This window comes from Dermacentor silvarum, chromosome 1 (genome assembly GCF_013339745.2).
Source record: "Dermacentor silvarum isolate Dsil-2018 chromosome 1, BIME_Dsil_1.4, whole genome shotgun sequence".
In the NCBI taxonomy this organism is placed as follows: Eukaryota; Metazoa; Arthropoda; class Arachnida; order Ixodida; family Ixodidae; genus Dermacentor; species Dermacentor silvarum.
Window position 1 is genome coordinate 276,892,157 of NC_051154.1, and position 20,441 is coordinate 276,912,597.

General features: G+C 48.3%; 2 protein-coding genes across 2 annotated transcripts; one reads left to right on the forward strand and one right to left on the reverse strand.

Annotated features, from left to right (window-relative positions):
- Positions 1 to 11,743: 11,743 nt before the first annotated feature.
- On the reverse strand, positions 11,744 to 12,493 carry LOC119440682 (uncharacterized). Its single transcript, XM_037705575.1, has one exon. It carries the CDS (start codon positions 12,491 to 12,493, stop codon positions 11,744 to 11,746), a length of 750 nt encoding a protein of 249 aa, XP_037561503.1.
- Positions 12,494 to 13,501: 1,008 nt separating this feature from the next.
- LOC125942822 (uncharacterized) lies at positions 13,502 to 17,659 on the forward strand. The gene is made up of 4 exons (XM_049661063.1): positions 13,502 to 14,047; positions 14,555 to 14,661; positions 15,045 to 15,721; positions 17,636 to 17,659. Exons 1-4 carry the CDS (start codon positions 13,671 to 13,673, stop codon positions 17,657 to 17,659), a joined length of 1,185 nt encoding a protein of 394 aa, XP_049517020.1. The 5' UTR covers positions 13,502 to 13,670.
- Positions 17,660 to 20,441: the final 2,782 nt, after the last annotated feature.

The window sequence follows — 20,441 nt, forward strand, 5'->3', positions numbered from 1 at the left end:
TGCATGTTGTTTTTTGTCAGGAAACATAAAGCTGCACTTAATCATAAGGAAGTATCCAGTTCTCATCCATACCATATTCATCTGAAATACCACTGGTTTCTTCACAAACAGACTCTGTGCTTAGTCACCAGCAAAAACCAAGCAGTTAACATTCTTGGGTATGCAAGCCACTTGCATCACAAAATATAAAGCTATTTACTTCGTGCAATCTAGAAATTCCTGCTCTTCACAACACTGCCCACATGATAAAAATCAAGTCTGCTAGAAATTTACATTCATAGCATTAGTGCTCAGGCTAGTTCACATTTCAGCACAGCGCAGTATGTCTTGACGTATGTAACAATTATGATGTTCCCTAAATTACCTTCACCGATAGAAGCATCTTCAAAAGTGCAGTAACAACTTTTGAAACAAACGACACATGTACGAAGCTGAAAGGGTGGTGTGATAGGGCTTCTCTATCGGCAGTACAACACAAGAAAATGCGATCGGCAACGCATTTGCACAGTCTATTTCTGAGTATACGCACATCGCATAAAACGGGCACTTTTACGCCTAGTACCGCTGCGACACATGAATATCCCGATTGGTATCTTGCGAACACTTCGTAACAGCAACAACACAGCTCGAACGTCGCGGTCACTACGGCGCATCGCAGGTGGTAATACGGCTCACGCAGTATAGCACCGAGGAATGACAGCGATACCGAAGCAACAAATCTTATCGCTGCTGATCTTGTAATCACTTCTAAAGGTTGGAAAGGACTGGCGTTCACCACTTCGCGGCAACGAACCGCATACACAGAACACATACAAGTCGCGTACCCTGGGTGCGCCGATCGGACACCTTTCACTTCGCCACGCCCTGAACATGTGTCGTACTCGGAACGCATGTGTATGTGATGGCCTTCTCGTTTGCAATGCACATGCGAAGCACGGTACAAGAAATCACGAAGTCGACGGCTTGAAATATTTGTTCCGACACTCGCGCAAACACAACACACTTCCTCCGCTCCGTCTGTTTCTGTCGGCGATCGCCCGCACTGATGAGGCCTGGGAGGGTACACTGGCTTGCTGCTTTCGATGACTATCTCCGTGGGTGCTGGACAACTCTAGTAAAAATCACAAGAACAAGAAAAAATCGACTGTTTCTGCCGCGGCTGTAGCCTAGGCCTCGCGTCACCGCTTCGCTTCGCTTCGAGAAAGCGCCATGTTTGCCGTGATGACGTCCTACGCCGTCCGCCTCCTACCAGCCAATGAGATACGAGCAGGCGTGTGACCTCCTCACGCACCAATGCCACCAGGGGAAATGTGGCGCTGCTGCTCGCGACGCGGTAAAGCCACGCTGGTCTGTGCCTCCGTGCCTCCGCTGTCAGTTTGGTCTCGTCGCCTGTTTTGGAGTGTTCCTCGCGACATTCCGTCATTAGAGGGCGAGATGCAGTCGTCAGCGAAAAAGAAGGGTGCTTTGTGCCTGGATGTGATACTGGGTAGAGGAAAACCTCGGGAAAAGTATCTCTCTTCCGTGCCCCTGCCTGCAAGTTTTCCTAATAATGCGGCCGAAATTAAGCAATATTTAGAATTCTAGTTTTATTTTTTCCCATTTTTGCGGGAAGGTACTAAAGCTACGAAGCTGCGGTTTAAAACTAATAAATGTACATGAATGAAATTTTACGTCCTAAATGGAAATTCCTTGAACTCTACTTTAAACAAAATTTAGCTTCCTTGAGCATGTAGTTGCCGGGCTGTTTACAACAGAAGCTTGCGATATTTGGCAATCTTCAAAAGCAGATTATCCAAAAACTAAAAATTCAAAATTATTGTGCTACGTCTAGGAACTAGAAAAGTATGTCCTAAAGCTACAGAGCAAGCCGCAATGCAGTAAGTGCGGTAGTTTCTTCTAAATATGGTCACAACTGAGACACAGTTCGCAAAAACCATGTATCTCATGCTTGTTCTTGAAAATTTATTTCTAAATCACATTAATCAATTTCCTTATATTAGATATGGTTGGAATCTACAAGAATTAAGCTTTTTATGGTACATACCACAACTTTATATCCTTAGTAGAAGAGCCGCCACGGTTACTCCAAAAGTACTGAAAACGGGAGGCTCGTACCGCCGGAGTGGGACCACCCCCTTAATCGCGCACTGTTTGCACAACCAAGACCTGCGTGGGCGCGATGCGTAAGTACCGATAACGCTACACAGTGTGCGCTTGGTAAGCGACCTACTGCACAGAATCGCACGAGTGGATTGGCGCAACGTACGCGGCAGCTAGCAGATACCGCGCACAAAGAAGCGCCGCCGGTTCTCACTCAATTGATCGTTGTACGAACACGCACACACGCGCATCGCAGTAAACATTACCGAGTCGACACATTCTTAAGGCCACGGTTAGGCGGCGAAGCTTAGCTTGCCCTGCATTGCACGAAACACCCCTAGTCGTGGCTTGCGCGTCGAGGAACATGTCGAACGCTCACATCAAATTAACAGACCTCAAAAACATGGCAAGGTTCCTCAGTATCTCTCTCGGAACTGAACTTACCTCGAATACAACAAAGTTCGCACCAACACGGCGATCGTGCAATATGGTTCGGGATGGCCAACTGTTGCGTTGAGGCCTTCAGTAACCCATGTCAGCGTCTCTGCTCACGTAGGACACATATGCATACATAGAACGTGCAGCGGTCGGTAATAATCACTTACCGTTGAATCTTCGGGTTTCAATATTGTGAGAGACACCAACGACGGTAGCAGAATGTGCCGTTGCCGGTAATGGCAACCACTCGGTCGCTTCAAAAGCACACTTGCGCGCTGCTAATGTGCTGCTCCGCGCGTAGTTTCGGCTTTCCGCGGCATTCCTTGCAGCGCGTTCGAAGGCGCGGCTACTCCGAAAAACAGCGCGGAGACACATTGCGCGGGATATTTCAAATCTGACTGCAGAAAATTAGTCATAGGCGCCGACTACGGGGGGGAGGGGGGGCTCCGGGGCTCGAGCCCCCTCCGGAGTTTCTCTGCCCCCCACCCCCCGGCGATCCGTAACCTAGCCCCCCCCTCCTCCTCCCCGCCCCTACAGTGTCATTACCGGAGCTCTGTTACCCACATAATTTGAGGATCAATTTGCGTTGCCTCTACCTTTTCACTTTTGTTGTGGCTAAAAGCTTACGGCATCATTGTTGGCGCGGACGTACACGGCTTTTAATTTATACTTTCGCTTTATTTCGACAAATCCTGACAAATAGGAGGACAAGCGCATTAGAAGCACCAGCGGCGGCTACTTCATCCGTGTTTCCTCACTTCAACATTGTTTTTTAATTTCCGCTGAGAACACCATGCACAGACACAATATACGTAGGTAAATATATACACAGGACAAAGCTTATTATATTTTTTAAAGAGAAGGAGGTAGCCAACTAAATAGACAGCCAATGGCTAGAGAATGAATATGTTGATGTATGTTCACCTCACATCAAATTACTTTGCGTGCTTTTTCGATCCTGAAAAAAAAAAAAAAAACCTGCAGACTTCAGTCACCCCTTCGGCAGAGTCTTCTATCAACGGCGTGTGAAAAGCACGTGACTGACATGTGTCTCAATTTTGATTCACTTTCCAGTAGGCAATGCTAACGACTGGCGACAAAAAAAAAGAAAAAAAAACCTCTTCTATTTATTTACAACTTTTACGAATTAGAGATGGAAAAAGCGCCTCTTGCATGCAGAGGCCATAAATACGGGGTGTTTCAGCACTGTCAAAATTTTTTTAAAGGTTGCCTGCGCCAGATAGCACAATTCTAGTTCATGAGCTGGTCTATTCGAGAGGCGGACATTACTTGCACAAAAAATTGAAATGCATAATTGACTAATGAACAAAAATTCACCAGTTAAGTTTTAACATATTAACCTATGGCCCATGTTGCAAATGACAAATTCTAGCCGTGGATATATATATATATATATATATATATATATATATATATATATAGAGAGAGAGAGAGAGGCAAGACGGGAAAATATATATACAATATTTACACGATTGACAATGATTAACACAGCCAGTCAGTCACTAAAGCGTCGTCTTCTTCAGCCCTCAAGCTCGTGGTCCTATTCCTCGATATTGTGCAGAGCAGTGTAACATATGTCCGCCCGGCGTGGGAGCGCCATCCCGGTGCTTCTAGGTAGAAGGGGACTGGTAGCGTTTCAGGCGGCTGACGTGAACGATGTCATGGGAGGTCTGGAGGAAGCGAGTAGTAGGTGTGACCAGAGATATCTCGTAGGTCACGTCGGTCACCTGGCGGTAAGGACCGGAGTAGCGAGACATTAGTTTTTCAGAGAGGCCGACGCGGCGGGTCGGAGACCCTAGAAGGACAAGATCCCCGGGAGCATAGTCAGCGTCACGGTGACGACTGTCATAAATGCTTTTCTGTTTGATCTGGGAAGCAAAAAGGTGATGGTGAGCAACTTGGCGTGCTTCTTCGGCTCCGACAATGACGTCGCGTGCATACTCAGACATGGGCTCTTGAGGGGTAGGCAATATTGTGGCAAAAGACAATACGGGATCGCGGCCCGGGGGCTCCAAATAAAATGGTGAGTAACCGGCAGTGTCGTGGCGCGATGAATTGTACGTGAATGTGACAAAAGGGAGAGCAGTATCCCAGTCACGATGGTCATCATCACATGCATGGAGAGCATGTCCGTTATGGTTCGATTAAGCCGATGATGGTCATCAGACACATGCATGGAGAGCATGTCCATTATTGTTCGATTAAGCCGCTCAGTAAGACCGTTCGTCTGCGGATGGTATGCAGTAGTAAGTTTGTGTTTGGTAGAACAGGAGCGGAGCAAGTCGTCCACAACTGTAGAGAGGAAGTAGCGACCCCGGTCGGTAAGAAGTTGACGAGGAGCGCCGTGGTGAAGAATGATGTTGTGCAGCAGGAAGTCGGCGACGTCTGTTGCACAGGAGGTTGGAAGGGCTCTGGTGATCGCAAACCGAGTTGGATAATCGGTTGCGACGGCAATCCACTTGTTGCCGGAGGTAGATGTGGGGAAAGGTCCCAGGAGGTCTACACCTACGCGAGAGAAGGGTTCGGCAGGAACGTCAAGAGGTTGGAGTCGACGAGCAGGGAGCGCATGCGGCTTCTTCCGGCGCTGACATAACTCACACGAAGCGACATAGTGGCGGACAGATCGGTATAGACCAGGCCAAAAGAATCGTCGCCGGACACGGTCGTACGCACGAGATTCCCCAAGGTGACCAGAAGTTGGTACATCGTGCAGCTGTGACAGAACAGTGGTACGAAGATGCCGGGGAATGACAAGTAGCATCTCAGGTCCGCTAGGGTGCATGCTGCGCCGATGTAAAATGCCGTCCTGGAGTACGAACAAGCGAAGGGAGGGATCGCTTGACCCAGATGTGAGCTTGTCCATGATACTATTGTCGGACACAACTTTAGAAGACAGCGGCATTTGCCCCTCAAAGGCGGATGCATGCACACGAGCCGGCACCAATAGGCGCGCACTTCAGGTGACGTCATGAGCCGGACGGCCGGTGTCCCCGCGACGGAGAACATGCCTAAAATGGCCGGCCTCGCTTCGAACTGGGCCGAGTCGCGTCAGCTCTGTGCGTCTCCCTTCGTCAGAGTGAATTCGAACTGTTTGTGGTGGTCTGTCTTGTCGCAAATATTATTGTGAGCTTACGATGCACAATTTGTGTCGCGTGCGTTTGTTCTGAGCCGTGAGCCGGCGAAGAAAGATTGCAGCGAACATCGGTGGCGCTGCGCTTCGTGTGGAAACAGGATCCCGCGGCGGCATACCGCTGCAAACAAACATCGTACGTGTTTGTTCCGTGGTGTTTTGTTTTGCTCCTAAGTGAAGTTACGACGAGGAGAGTTCGCCAAAGTCTGGTACCTACTGTGAGCGGCGGGTGTGCTTGTGTACGGTGCCCCTGCGTTTCTCGTCGGACGTGGTGAAGTGATGGAGCAAAACCATTATCAGGATAAATGAGAAAAGCGTGCGCGGATGAAACCAACCTGCGAGTTTCTCAACAGAAAAGATTTGTGAAAGCAACCTCCAACGCAAAGATTCGTTGCTGCCAGCTCAGCGTGCAAACGACCGATCGTTGGTAGCAGTGTGATAAGAATAGCCGAGCGTCTAGCAGCGTCGTTCGAGTGTTGTGTAGCACCGTCGATTGATTGCTTTCCACCAATGCTAACAATCAGTGACTAACACGCGCTGCTTGAGCGAATGTCATTGGTTTGTTAACGGTCAGGCGTTTGGAAGCAGTGTTTGTTTCCTTAATGTCAGCCTGAATGCTAATATAATATTATGACTGATACACTGGTGCCGTTGCAAGGGAGCTTGGCATGTGTGATGAATACTCGCGCCGATAAACTGAATCTAATCACTGTCGCCTTTGAACGACGGATAACTTTTGCTGCGCGTTAACTTAGCTGGACGGCGTGGGCCGTGCGCGCAGGAGTCACGAAGGAAGAAGTTCACTCTTTGGGATCCGTTTCGAGACTGGTTTATTTGCAGTAGTAAAAGACTAGAGTGGGGAAAGGAAAGAGGAAAGAGAAAAGTAAAGAACACAGTAAAAGGACGTGAGTCAGGCACGTGCAGTGCCGTGGAAAGGGTGCAGTGGCCACTGTCGGGTCGGTGACACCGTGGCAGGCTGGTATTCACAATTAACTTGCTCGGACGGTGTCGTTAGGGGCTCCCCTTGGCTCTCGCTTGCTTCTCGGTAGCGTCTTCGCGGTTGTCAACTTGTAATCGAAGGTCTTGTTAGGTGCCCCTGCCTCCGCTTCTCAGTAGCGTATTCACGGTTGTCATCGCAGGTCTTAACATCCTCCCCCGCAATGAGCACCGGCTCATTCCTGGCCGCCATTGAGCTCGAGGGGGCGGCTCGTGTCGTCGCACAAGTGAACAAAGCGATATAAGTTTTGTGTTCGGACCCGATATCGTTGTAGAATATGGGCCCCGCAACGTCGATACCCGTTGTTTCTGATGGATCAGCCTGGGTGACTCGGTAGGGAGGAAGCAGGGCAGTGGGCTCTTTGGTGTGCTATTGTTGGCCGTCAAGTCGGCCGCGTTCTCTCTCTGTGGGGGAGTTACTTCGTATCTACCGTTCTTGTGTACGATGCTTTCTTCAAAGGCTCGGAGAACGTTGTCGTCTTTGGCGGTCAGCTGTGCATCGTCGACGATACCAGGGTGCTCCAGCTCCCAGAATGACCTCAATTGAGGAGAAATTTCGTCGGGTCCTGTGGCCACGCCTACCCGCATCACGTAGGTTGCGACCAGGGGCGGATCCAGGTTTTTTCTGAGGGGGGGGGGGGGTCAGCTTCTGTCAATCATGATGATGATGATGATAGTAGCCTTTCTTATTTACCGAAATTCACCATTTCTGCTCACGATAAACCCGCGTTTTGTTCGTCTAGAGCAACACCTGTAGCCCACCGTGGTGGCTCAGTCAGCTCAGGCGTTGCGCTGCTGAGCACGAGATCGCGGGGTCGAATTCCGGCCGCGGCGGCCGCATTTCGATGGAGGCGAAATGCAAAAACGCCCGTGTGCTTGCGTTGTAGTGCACGTTAAAGAACCCCAGGTGGTCAAAATTATTCCGGCGCTTTCCACTACGGCGTGCCTCATAATCAGAACTGGTTTTGGCACGTAAAACCCCAGAAACAGGACGAATACCTGTAGCGAAGCCAGATATCGGTTTCTCCGAGCTTATAGGAAAAGGACGTTACCCAATACAGCCATGTGCTTGGCGGCTGTGTCTGATAATACAGGGTGTTCAAAGCTAAGCTTCATGCTTTTCTTAAAATTAGGCACGGGGAGGCACGCAAAAACCACTTTTGCAAATAAGTTATGTAGCCAGGGGGGCACAAAGTGAGATGATAATAATCACTGAGCAGCCCCATTAACTAAAATTGAACAATTATTTTTTGTCGACTGCAATAAGTGGGTATGTTGGTATTGAAAACTTAGAGGCAGTCGTGTTTCTTACTGCAGTCAATAAAAAGTTAATTATTCAATTTTAGTCAATTCGGCTGCTGACAGCGATAATTATCATCTCACTTTGTATCCCCCTGGCCACATAACTTATTTGTGGAGGTGGTCTTCACGTGCCTCCCAGTGCCTAATTTTAAGAAAACCATAATGCTTAATTTTGAACACCCGGTATATATCTAGCCTGTATTGTTTCTTAAAATAAAATTTGGGATGATCTGTTGCAGGTTCGTTATACATGCGTAAGCACGGGTCCGTCCTTGGAGTTCTGTTGGGACACCTTGTTTTCCTTAAGGATATTCTTGGTGTTCGGCTGAGACACCTTCGTTTGCTTTGGAGCTCCAACGCGGCAACCACTACGCTGGTTGTTTACGATATGCGAATCACCGCGTATGAAGACTCCCGACGCCACCTACAAGAAGAACGATGTGGTGTAGCAGCCGAGAGCGCGAGCCAGCGTCTTCATGTTTTGTTTCCCATGCGACGTCATCCTTTTACACAAGGCGCTCATCTGCTCCCGTTTCTCTATATCCACGCGACGCCATCCTTGGCCCGCGCGCTGGCGTTGGCCGCGGTCGTCACACTCCCCCACTTCGCAGCCGCTGCTCGAGACTTCGCCCCGCTCCGCGAGAACGCCCACTCAGATAAACGGATCCAGAGGCTTTGACCCTACTATGCTTAATGTACGGCAATAAAACTGCGAAGTTACAATGAAAAACTTGTCGCGTACGAACAGTACTGTGCTCGTACTGGATGTTGTCAACGTGTAACTGTGATCACAATGAGTGCTACAGTTAAAAAAAAAGTTGCTCATGCGTAGTTCTTAGTTTAGCTGTTAGTTGTTATTATTTATACAAGGTTTGTCCGAAAAGTAATGTCAGTGAGTCGATTAAAAAGAAATTATTGATCAGATCGGTACAACACAATAAAATGTTTCAAAATAGGCTCCTCCTGCGTCGTTACATTGCTTCTAGCGAGATTTCCAACCATCGACGGCGTCACGATAGGCCTCCTTAGGAATGTCCTTTAGAGCCTTGGTGCAAGCCTCTTCGACTTTGCCAACTGTCGCGAAATGTTCTTTCATGTGAATTTTCAAGCGCAGAAAGAAGAAGCCTGGGAGAGCCACGTCAGGACTGTAGGGCAGCTGGGGAACCGTTGGCATCTTTCAATCGGCCAGAAAGCGGGTCACGAGGAAGGCGGTGCAGGCTGCATGGTGCGTTGTCGTGGTGAAGTTTCCAATCGCCCCGATATCAGGCCGGGTGCGATGAATCCTTCGTTTGAGTCGCTTGAGCACTTTCACGTAGAATTTGGCGTTCACGATTGTGCCATGGGGTACAAACTCGTGGTGGACAAGGCCACTAATTTGAAAGAACACAATCAGCATGGTCTTGACCTTTGACTTGCTAATTCTGGCCTTCTTGCGGTGAGGGGACGCCGAGCTGTGCCACTTGGCACTTTGCCTTTTTGTTTCGGGGTCGTATTCAAACACCCAAGTCTTGTCACCTGCGATGGCATTGTCCAAAACGTGGGGGTCACTTTCGCACAAGTACCAAACCTCCTGGCACGTTTCAACTCGGTTCGATTGCTGGTCGTCCATTAGCATTTCGCGCAAGATCTTCGCGCACACTTTTCGCATCTGATAATTATTCGTCAAAATCTCGTGAACGGTACTTCTTGGAATGTTTACTGTCTGTGCCACTAAACGGACACTCAATTGAGGGTCTGAGTAAAAAATATATCTCGCGCGCGTCACATTTTCGTCGGTGCACTAGTCGTTGATGGTGATACAGCGCGGGCTTCATCGCTGACCTCTTCACAACCTTCTAAAAACACCTTGTGCGTCCGGTAAACTTGACGTTCTGACAAACAATTATCACCAAAAGCTGTCTTTATCAGAAGAAAAGTTTCCACTGCAGACTTGCCGAGTTTCACACAAAACTCCATGGCAATCCTTCGTTCCAACGAGCGCTGCATTACGGCTTGCACTGTAAATGAAAATGAGTTGACGAAAAACCTTTTCCTTACACTCCAGATGGTCGCAGACGACTGAGCGACAGCGCCTGCGTAAGCTAACTTCCCCCTCCACCAGTCCCAACTGGTCTTAGTGCGCTGCGACGTATAGTCGCTTCACAATATAATCACTGACATTACTTTTCGGACAAACCCTGTATATGAACACTTCAGCAAGTGATCTCCTTCATTAAGCAGGTTGGTGGCCGAACCGATGACAGCTAATGAGGCAACCGATGACACCCAAGGGGCAACTAAGTTGATCAGGCGCGAAGGCGCTCGCGCGGACATCGGCGTGCTGGACAAAAGGGACGTCCCCTCGTTCATTCGAGGTGTTCATGAGAAAAAGTAATTACGGCAACTTCGCGACACCACACCCCGACGGAATACAACTAAGCTTGTGAGGGAGCTAGCTTTACTTCTACATGGCTGATATCACTGGTACTCGCAAAAAATACTTCTGAAAAATGCTGGTGGTCATTTTTTTTTTTTTTTGCGACAGGGCCATCCCCCTGTCAGCGAGGGGGCGATGCAGAAATCTGAGGGGGGGGTCAGGACATCCGGACATCCCCCCTGGATCCGCGCCTGGTTGCGACGGACGATGTAGGCTCCGTGCCCTGCAATGTCCACCCAAATGCTGTCTCCATGGCCACGAGATTCTTATAGAGGCGCTTGACATTTCCTGTTGTTATGTCCCAATAATGATCTGCCCCAATAAGCAGATCAACTCCAACACCAGGGTGGTAACCGCCAGGTAAGGTGTCAGCAAGCTGGAGGCCCTGTTCATGAGCGATGCTGGCCGTGCCGTCGTCAGGTGGTGGCAGGAGGTCTCCGCAGATCTCGGGCACCTCTAGTGCTTCGATGCGGATTCTGGCGTTGTTGCGCCAGTTCCGTAGCCAGCACTCCGCGCGATGACACCTTCTTTGCTCAGACGGCTTCTCGCTTCCGAAGGCGTAAATAGCGAGCTTCTCCTCTCCTGTGACGCGAAGATTGAGGCGCCGGGAAACTTCTTGTCGTATGAATGTTCTCTGGTTGCCACCGTCGAGCAGCATTCTCACCAGAGCACTCTTGTGCTGGCCTTCCGCATACGCTCGCGCCGTCTGTAGAAGCACACGGGTCGCTCCCCGTGTTGGTCCCACTTGTAGTGACGATTGCACTGTTGTCTCTGCTGGTGCAGCATCTTCTAATGAGGGAGGTTGTGTCAGTCTTTGATTCAGTTCGCAGACGCCTGTTGCGTGTCGCCCAGAGCATTTGGCGCATTTCAGCCACCTTGCCGTTCTGCACTCAGCGGCCCGGTGCCTCTTTTTCGCACACTTGTAACAGCGCCGCTCCCTTGACATCACCTCCTTCTTCTTGTCTATGCTTACGGGGGCGACACAGTTCGCTGGTTGATGTCCTTCTGCATCACAAAATGCGCATTGTGCCTCGTCGCCGGTTACGGTGAGAACAGACGCCGATGGGTTTTGTGGACGAACGTCCCCCTTTATCGGTGCTTTCTGTTTAGTAGCGGCGTCCTGCATGCACATGGCGCAATGCACTCTGGGCTCTCTCTCTGCTTTCAACTTCCCCTCTCATGAAATCCAGGAAACCGAGAAGCTCGTCTTCGGGCGTTTCAGATGAGGCGGCCTTCCGTTGGAAATACGCCAAGCAAAGTTCACTTGGGATACTTTTACGAAGGACTGTGAGAAGCAGCGTGCCGTATGTGCTCGACGACACTCCCAGCGCCTCTAGACTTCAGACTCCGGCGCGGATTTCATCGTAGAGGGTCCTCAGACTTTCGATGTCACGCAGATTGTGCACTGGGCGGACGTCAAGCAAACGCGACATGTGGTCCTCAATTAGGACGTCCTCTTTCCCAAATCTCTCTATGAGGGTCTTCACCGCGATGTCGTATTTTCGATCGCTGATCGACAACCCTTCTATAGCAGCGGCCGCTTTTCCGGTTAGGTAGCTCGTTAAGTACTGGAACTTGGCTATTGCAGGCAAGGTGCTGTTCTTGTGAATAGTTGATTCGAATTGGTTCCAGAATTTCTGCCACGAGCGCAGATCTCCGCTGAATTTTGCGATTTCCAATTTCGGTAATTTGGTTGTTGCTGATGGTGGCTGGAACACCGCGGCTGGGACGGAACCAATGTGGTTTGCTTCGTGATCTGACGTGTTGCCTGTCACTGACGGAGTTGTTGACCTGCTCTCGTTGGTTGTCTGACTTCTGAGAACTCTCTTGAGCTTTGTTTTGAGGGAGCATATCTTCTCCGTGTATGCAGCGCAAGCTTCTAATTCTGCATCTAATTCTTCCAGATCTATCTTCTTTTCGATGCTCTCGTTTACGGATTTTAACTCCTCTGCCTGTACAAGAAGAAGGTCGAGGTGTTCCTCAAGCTCACCGATTTGGGTGGTTGGCGATTGCAGTGGTTCGCTGGCCGCTGTGATGATCTTGTTAATTGCTTGTCGCAGGGCGGCCTGCTTCTTTTGGAGTCGTTCCATGGCGCTTTCGATGTCAGCAGGCGAAGTAATCCCGGGTTTCGGCACCAAAATGTGATGAATACTCGCGCCGATAAACTGAATCTAATCACTGTCGCCTTTGAACAACTGATAACTTTTGCTGCGCGTTAACTTAGCTGGACGGCGTGGGCCGTGCGCGCAGGAGTCACGAAGGAAGTTCCCTCTTTGGGATCCGTTTCGAGACTGGTTTATTTGCAGTAGTAAAAGACTAGAGTGGGGAAAGGAAAGAGGAAAGAGAGAAGTAAAGAACACAGTAAAAGGACGTGAGTCAGGCACGTGCAGTGCCGTGGAAAGGGTGCAGTGGCCACTGTCGGGTCGGTGACACGTGGCAGGCTGGTATTCACAATTAACTTGCTCGGACGGTGTCGTTAGGGGCTCCCCTCGGCTCTCGCTTGCTTCTCGGTAGCGTCTTCGCGGTTGTCAACTTGTAATCGAAGGTCTTGTTAGGCGCCCCTGCCTCCGCTTCTCAGTAGCGTATTCACGGTTGTCATCGCAGGTCTTAACAGCATGAATTCGCGTCGCTGTGTGGCTTAGAACTCTTCGCTCACTGCACGCGCCAGCTGTAGAAAGCCTGCTGTGACACAATCGCGCATAAGCTGTGCTGTCAGCGCTCGACTTGCTTTCCCACAACACAGCTTTGCGCTTTGTCGTGATATGTCGCTACTAAAAAATTCCTATGACAGTGAAGGCACCAGAGCCAATATGTACATTAAAAAAAGTACGACAAAGTAGGCACAGCTGCTTGTGAACTGAATAGTTCTACTCGCGTCTGCGTTAAATGTGTGTGCGTGTTTTCTTGTGTGTCTGTGTATATTTGTTATTTTGCCCTTTTTTGTATTTTAAATCTTAGTTTTCGCGCTCGCGCTTGTGTTCATGTGTGTGAATATGTGAGTTCTTCCGTGCGTGTATGTATTTATTCCTATTTCTATCCTTTTATTTTTGCATTTGTTCTTGTAAGCATGCTGCAGCCACGACTTTCTTTACAATTGGCCTTTTCCAGAACTGCGGCGCGCCTCTAGCGGCGACTGCCGGAATCACGACTTGAGGCTCTCTCCCCTTCCTTCGCCCGTATTTCCCGGCTGTGAATGCATGTGCCTGCGTGCTGTCGTGTCTCGTATTACTTGCGCCGGTGGTAATAAGGAAAAATAGCAGCTGTCTTATGGTATGCTATTCGGTCGTAGGTGAAGCAAGCATGGACATCAACTTTTCTGGTGACGAGGTGAAGAAATTTTTAGGCTCAGGCGGCTCGTGGACTGCCGACCTGACCCATGTGCCGCACGTGTGTGAGCGTGTCATTGAAGCCCATTTCGGTGCGTCTACTAGCCGCGGGCTGCAAAAGGGTTGGAAGTTTAAAGAAGAGAAGTATATTCGCCGGTTGGAATGCTGTATCAGTCGCCATACTTCTGGATGTGAGCTTCATATCCTAAGGAGCATTTGCCTCTGCTCAATGAAACATGGGCACTACAGACAAGTCGTTGCCCTCCGCGAGGAAAATGTGACACGTGTTGTTCGAGCTTACTGCGACTGCGTTGCTGGGTGAGTACTGAATCTTTTTTCTTATTTAGTCCTGTTACTAAGGAGTGCCACTACCAATGTGCTTGTATAGGAATCAGTGCGTCTTTTCCAAGGCTTGTTGCGGTTAATCGCGCCACCGTAACGCGTAGGTGAATCATGGGCGCACTTTACGAGGTGTAAAACCATCTTTAACGTGTCCGTCGCTTCCTTAACTAGACGAGACTGGACAGAAGTACATATCCGCTTGTCCAGAGAACATATGCGGACGTGGTTGTTTCCTTCAATAAAATATGTACGGACCTGTTACCGACTGACAAACTAAACATGCTAGAACAGCATGGGCTGGTTTGATTTGGAGTTATACTATCAGCCTGTCAGAGGAAACCAGTAAAGCAGTCGTATTTAGGATCTGACTCTAATAATACTTTTATTGTTATTCCATGCCGAGGACTCTACTACGACATTCCTTTTGAAAACTAAACTGTCAGAAGAAAAAATGAGTTGTTTATGTGTTGTTTCTACTCGCAGGCTCAGTCAAAGCTGCCAACACATTGCTGCTCTTCTTTTTGCTGTTAGGAGCATTCAGACGCCATCCTGCACCGGCATGCCTTGCAAGTGGATGGCTCCAACACAAGGTAAACAGTTTCTTGTGAAACGAAAATGCACCTTATTTTAACAACCTCGCGATGTCTGTAAGCCGTGGTTTTGTAAAGTTGCCGCATAACGGTATGCTTGTAGGTCCGCGTATTATCATTATTTGCATATTAGCAACTGTACTCCTTCACACTTCCCTGTCGTTTTCAAAAACTAGTGTACCATGTGCAGAAAGCCTACAGCAAACACAGTTTGCAGTACAGAACGTGTGTTCATGTGAAAAGAAAGTATGAGAAATGCGAATAAGCACCAACTTTTTAATCAAAAGTACAGTGGTACAATTAGGCAGGTAGATCAATCAAATCATAAATCAAAAACTGCTAGGCTACAAAGAATACTACATGCATCTTGATTTTTTTTTCAGGTCACAACCGCCAGCCATCACTGCCACTTTCGGACATAACATTCCGCAAGCTTGTGATGAACAAGACCGTGCGAGCCAAGGCGAAGCGAAAGCTACCACCTGGATTCCAGTCAAAAGAACAGTCTGTTCTTAAGAACTTCAGAGAAAGAATGGCACAGTGCGCTCCACATTTGTTGTGGAATCGGTACAGTGCTAGCAAACCAGCACCCGTGCAAAACACCAGTGGCATCGCCGACATTGTGGACCTCCACTCAAGGGAATGCTGGACATTGTTTTCAAATTACTGGGCACAGCAGGTGCCACTCACAGCTGCAGAGAGAACCAAAATTTGCATAGACACGGTCGGCCAGAACAACAACCCACTGTGGAAAGCTGAAAGGACTGGCCGCCTGACAGCCTCTAACTTTCACAGAATAATGCGCTGCATAAAGCCTGATGGACTTGTTAGAGACATTTTGTATCCTCGCCAGAAAGAGAACCTTGGACCAAGTGACCCAAGATTGTATGGACTCAGAAATGAAGCGGTCGCTGTGGAGAAATACATTGCAATAATGCAGCTGTATGATAAAGACATTGAGGTCTCTGAAACCGGACTTCATGTTCATGAAGCTTACCCCTTCATAGCGGCATCACCAGACCGTTTGGTCAGAGATGGAACTGAGACGGGGCTCCTTGAGGTAAAGTGCCCTGCCTCTAAGGCAGGGCAGACCATTACCGAGGCATGCCAAGACAAAACATTTTGTTCGCAAGTGGTTGATGGTGTTGTTACTTTAAAAAGAGACCATCCTTATTTTTTTCAAATCCAGGGACAACTAGCGGTCACCGGAAAGACATGGTGTGATCTTGTTTTGTGGACGAACAGAACTGAGCTGCTGCTTAGTACCTCTGTTGAAAGGATTTATTTTCACAAAGATGTGTGGCATGAAATGCTGCAAGCACTGATATATTTTTACAAAGCTGCCATCATTCCTGAGCTCCTAACACGTCGCCTGAGGCGGTTGGGTTTCCTGTATACCACAGGGGCCGGATATGTGCCTTTCAAAAAGTACGCTCAAGGCTTTTACATTGCTGAGACATCGGATGACCCAATGAAGCTATCATTAAGGAAATTGAAGTAGTGGATATTGCAAATAGCAAGAAACAAGTGTCTCTAAACTGCAGTAGCATTTGGTGGCTCCACATGTTTGTTCTTGGGTGAATGCTAAGGCTCAATACTTGTAAGGGTTTTAGCATTTCAACCACCCGATAGTTGAGAAGAACATGTGTGCTTTGAACAGTGAAAACTGCTTGCTTTCATGCTGAAAATTTCGTATTTAACTAGCACTGCAGTCAACACTAAATATAGAAATTTGAAGCTCTCTATTTTTCTGTAAAAGTGCAATTCAGTTTCGCATGCAATAACATAGGTGCAATTATATGTATGAATTACAGTGTAAAGTGCATGTCTTTTCCTTGGGTGCATTTGTAAGGATTAAATGTGTCCATTCAAACCTAGCAGAATTGCATGTTTGGGCAAGAACGACATGGCATGACAAAGAGATGATTGAAAACAATGAAGGAGAATAAAAGGTGTTTTCAAATTTATTAACGATTATCCAAACTCATTCATTCGATTGCATGTCAAGCTGTTTACTGAAAGACATTCTGGTCCAATGGCCAGAAGGACCAGAATATTCTGGACCAGGATGGAAAGCACTTCCTCTCTGGCACATTTTTTAAAAGTTTATTTGTCCATGCAGCATATACATACATAAATTCTGACACACTGCTACCACTGCATGTTGCGGGGCTCATTGAACCTCTTCGTCCTCTATCGTCTCTTTATCCTTATTTATCAGCGGCCCTCTAAAGTTTGACAAGTAGGCACATGTTGTAAAAATTGCATCTGCCAGGTCCAGCATGTTTATAGGAAATGGTTTGTCTAAAATGTGGAACTCCTTAATTCTCCTAATAACTCTCTCTATATGAACTCTCGCAATGGCAATATGCCTGGTTTCTTCAACATCCTTTCCAATCATTTGAGCTTCGCCAGTAATGCGAAAAGGAGGAATATGAAGTGAAACACCACGTGGAAGAAGGTCTTCAACTTTGAAGCCCTTATCCACCATTACACCATCGCCTGATAACAACAAATCAAGTACACCTGACTGTTGTACAATTTCCCTGTCACTGGTTCCTCCACCATACAAAGCAGACACAAAACTCACAAAGCAATCCGGTGTGGCTCCCACTAGGCACTTCATCGTGCTGGCATGCTTATAATTGGAAAAGGTTTGTCTCTGGGCGTTCACCCCTGAAGGCTTCTGGATGCGAATTTCTGTTGTATCTAATATTATGCGTGTGTTTGGATACCGTCTGAAGTGGAGTGAAATGTTGCACTGTACATCGGAGAGGGATGGAAAGCCAGTGATATCTGTGAGGAGTCTTTCTAACATGAGAATCCATGTCGAGAAAAGGCGACTAAATGTCGACATTGGTATGGAGAAATTTCGACAAATCTCCTTCGTGGGCATGCCTGTCCGCAGGCGTACCAACACCATAAACAACTGCTCTTTGGTGTTGTGCGTTTTTATCTCTTCATGCTTTTTAAGGTGTCGATTTTGATGTACGACTAGGTAAAGGAGGTTATTAAATACATCCATGGCCATTAGGCTTGTGTAATACAGCATGCCTTGTTCTGTCTTCATGTTAGAGAGACACAGTGTTGTTTCTTTCAGCTCATAGTAGCTCATTCTCCAGGTGTCAGTGTGCTGCTGTGCTGCTTTTAAATGCGACTCTAGTGTCAGGTTATATTGTTCTGCACTAGCTAAACGGGCTTCAAGTTCAGCTATTCTAAGGCTAGACACATTGTCGGGCTGGCATGCATCATGCATGGCAGAACCACTTTCAAGATTGGCTGTAGAATGCTCAGGTGCTTCACTAGCCTGGGTTTCTGCATTTTTCCCACAGTCAAAATGAATGTGTAATACAGGAGTTTTTGGAAGTTGATGTGCTGCGTAGGGTTCCAGCACTGGGCTGCCATCGCTGTGGAGTGGTGGATCGTCCGGGACAGCTGGCACCATTGATGTGTTACTTCCTGAAGGCTGGCTGCTCTGTGTGGTTGCTGGCTTTGTATCTGAACGAAAAAAAGAAAAATGTGTAGACCTGCAGACAAAACCTAATGTTACAATCCTGCAGTTAAAACGTAGAAAAGTTGTACACATGCTTGTCAGCAACTAAGCGTGAAGTATTAAGAGGACTACCATTAATGATTGCGCACTTGCAGTACGCATTGGACTGATGCATGTACTGTCGGGCGAGTTTGTGGTGTAACAAAAAGTACAACCACAGTCTTCACACAAAGCGCTAGACGCATGAACCCTGCAGTTTATTAAACGGAGTCGGAAAGCTACACAAATGTAAACAATAGCATTTACTACTTGCTTAACCGTACGCCGATAGACTCGGAGAATACTGAACCTCCGGCAACTAGCGCCTATACAGCTTTTACTTGTGCCTTAAACCACTAATCAGAGCTGTAAATCTAATGATCACCGTCCCATCTAGTGATGACTGCTTCTGTTATTGACATTGTCCATTTATTACAGTAGGTTTATTTCAACTTGGCGCATATGTGTGGATTGCCGAATAGTGTCTAACATTACTCACTTGGAAGCTGAGAACGTTTGAAACACTGGCTCGGAGTGCTTCGTCTGTTGGCCGACCTTTCAAAACGCACAACAGCATCTCGGCGGCTCGCAGGCTTGTGCTTAAATACGGACGGGAGGTTGTCGGGGTGGTCCGGAAACCTAGATGGTTCTCCTGCAAACAGAAATCGTTCTTATATTGTCCAATACTTTACCCTACAGTCCGCAATCACCGCAGCTTTATCACACACGCAGAGAGATGACCTAGCTTTATATCCGGGCAAACGTCAGTAGTCGATGCGCAACTAAAACCATTCGGGGTGTTTACATGAACCAGACAGAAGCGGGTCGATTCGACTTGTCAGGCTGGGATATGTCTGTCGAGATCATGAAAACGCGGTCACGTCGGGCTCGGTCATCCCAATTTCTGACTCGACCCGCTCACGTAGGGTTCATGTAAATGATTTCGTTACATATCTCCCCGCTCACGCTTCGTCTTCGCGGCGACCGCACCTCGCCCGCGTTATCGTTAGCACCGCGCTGTCTGCTTAGCGGGCCGCGGCCACGGTGTAAGATATATACTCTATATCTTACACCGTGGCCGCGGCACATGTCAACCACTTGCTTGTACACCACACTCATCATTCATCTGATATGACGAAGCTCGAAAAGCAACAGCTAGGAAAGGCAATGCTACAAAAGCGGCGATTGTCGACAATGCGCACCGTTTGCCCGACGTGAATGTTATCAATCCGAGCGCAGGAGGGCTTACCTAATATGAAATACTCGCTGCAAACGCGCGAGTTAGCTGTAGGCTTCCACGTCGATCCGTCAACATTTACTCAGTGCATCGTCATTCGCGGCGATTGCACCCCGCCCGCGTTATCGTTAGCACCGCGCTGTCTGCTTAGCGGGCCGCGGCACATGTCAACCACTTGCTTGTACACCACACTTATTCATCTGATATGACGAAGCTCGGAAAGAAACAGCATAGGAAAGGCATTGCTACAAAACGCAGCGATTCTCGACAATGTGCACCGTTTGCCCGACGTGAATGTTATCAAGCCGTGCACAGGAGGCCTTACCTGATATGAAATGCTCGCTGCAAACGCGCGAGTTAGCTGTAGGCTTCCACGTCGATCCGTCGACATTTATTCGGCGCATCGCCTGGACCCACTTTTTTCTTTTCGCTGCGTGTAAAGAAGCTGCAGGGAAGCAAAAAAACCTGACCTTCGGAAGCTTGTTGCTGGCATTTGTGCACCCCACAGCGGCGCACCTCTGCGGCATGACAAGAAAGCTCGACAGCGGAGCGGCGAGCAGGCGAGCCTCAAAAAAACATGGCGCTCGCGTCCTTCCCGTCGTACTGTGCGCGGCCATCGCCACGCATGCGCAGAGGACCCCTTTGGAAAAGGTCAATTCCATTAACTCGTCTCATTCAAAGCACCAAGTCCTGTGAATAGCAGGGCTGGCCTCTTCGATGTCATTAAAGTCATTCTCTCTTGTCTACCTTGCCTCCTCAGTCTGCCACCTTGCTTTGTTTTCTCCTACTATTCTGACCTTGCTTCTCGTGCTGTTGCTGCAACGTGATTAATCAACTTGCACCAAGGAAAGTTCTATCAGCTGTGACAACAGAAACATTGACAGATACAAAATGTTAAAAGCATCACGTGGCTTGCACAGTTACTTCGTCTCTTTCCCCTGTTCATGTATTTATGCATCAGTGCATACGGTAGCTTACCAGAAGTGCACATGAAAAGGTGCCATATTGTGA

Coding starts and splice junctions, on each gene's coding strand:
- LOC119440682 (XM_037705575.1), bottom strand. CDS start 12,493: ATGGAACGACTCCAAAAGAAGCAGGCCGCCCTGCGACAAGCAATTAAC.
- LOC125942822 (XM_049661063.1), top strand. CDS start 13,671: ATGGTATGCTATTCGGTCGTAGGTGAAGCAAGCATGGACATCAACTTT. Junction 14,048..14,554: donor TACTGCGACTGCGTTGCTGG/GTGAGTACTGAA, acceptor TTCTACTCGCAG/GCTCAGTCAAAGCTGCCAAC. Junction 14,662..15,044: donor GTGGATGGCTCCAACACAAG/GTAAACAGTTTC, acceptor TTTTTTTTTCAG/GTCACAACCGCCAGCCATCA.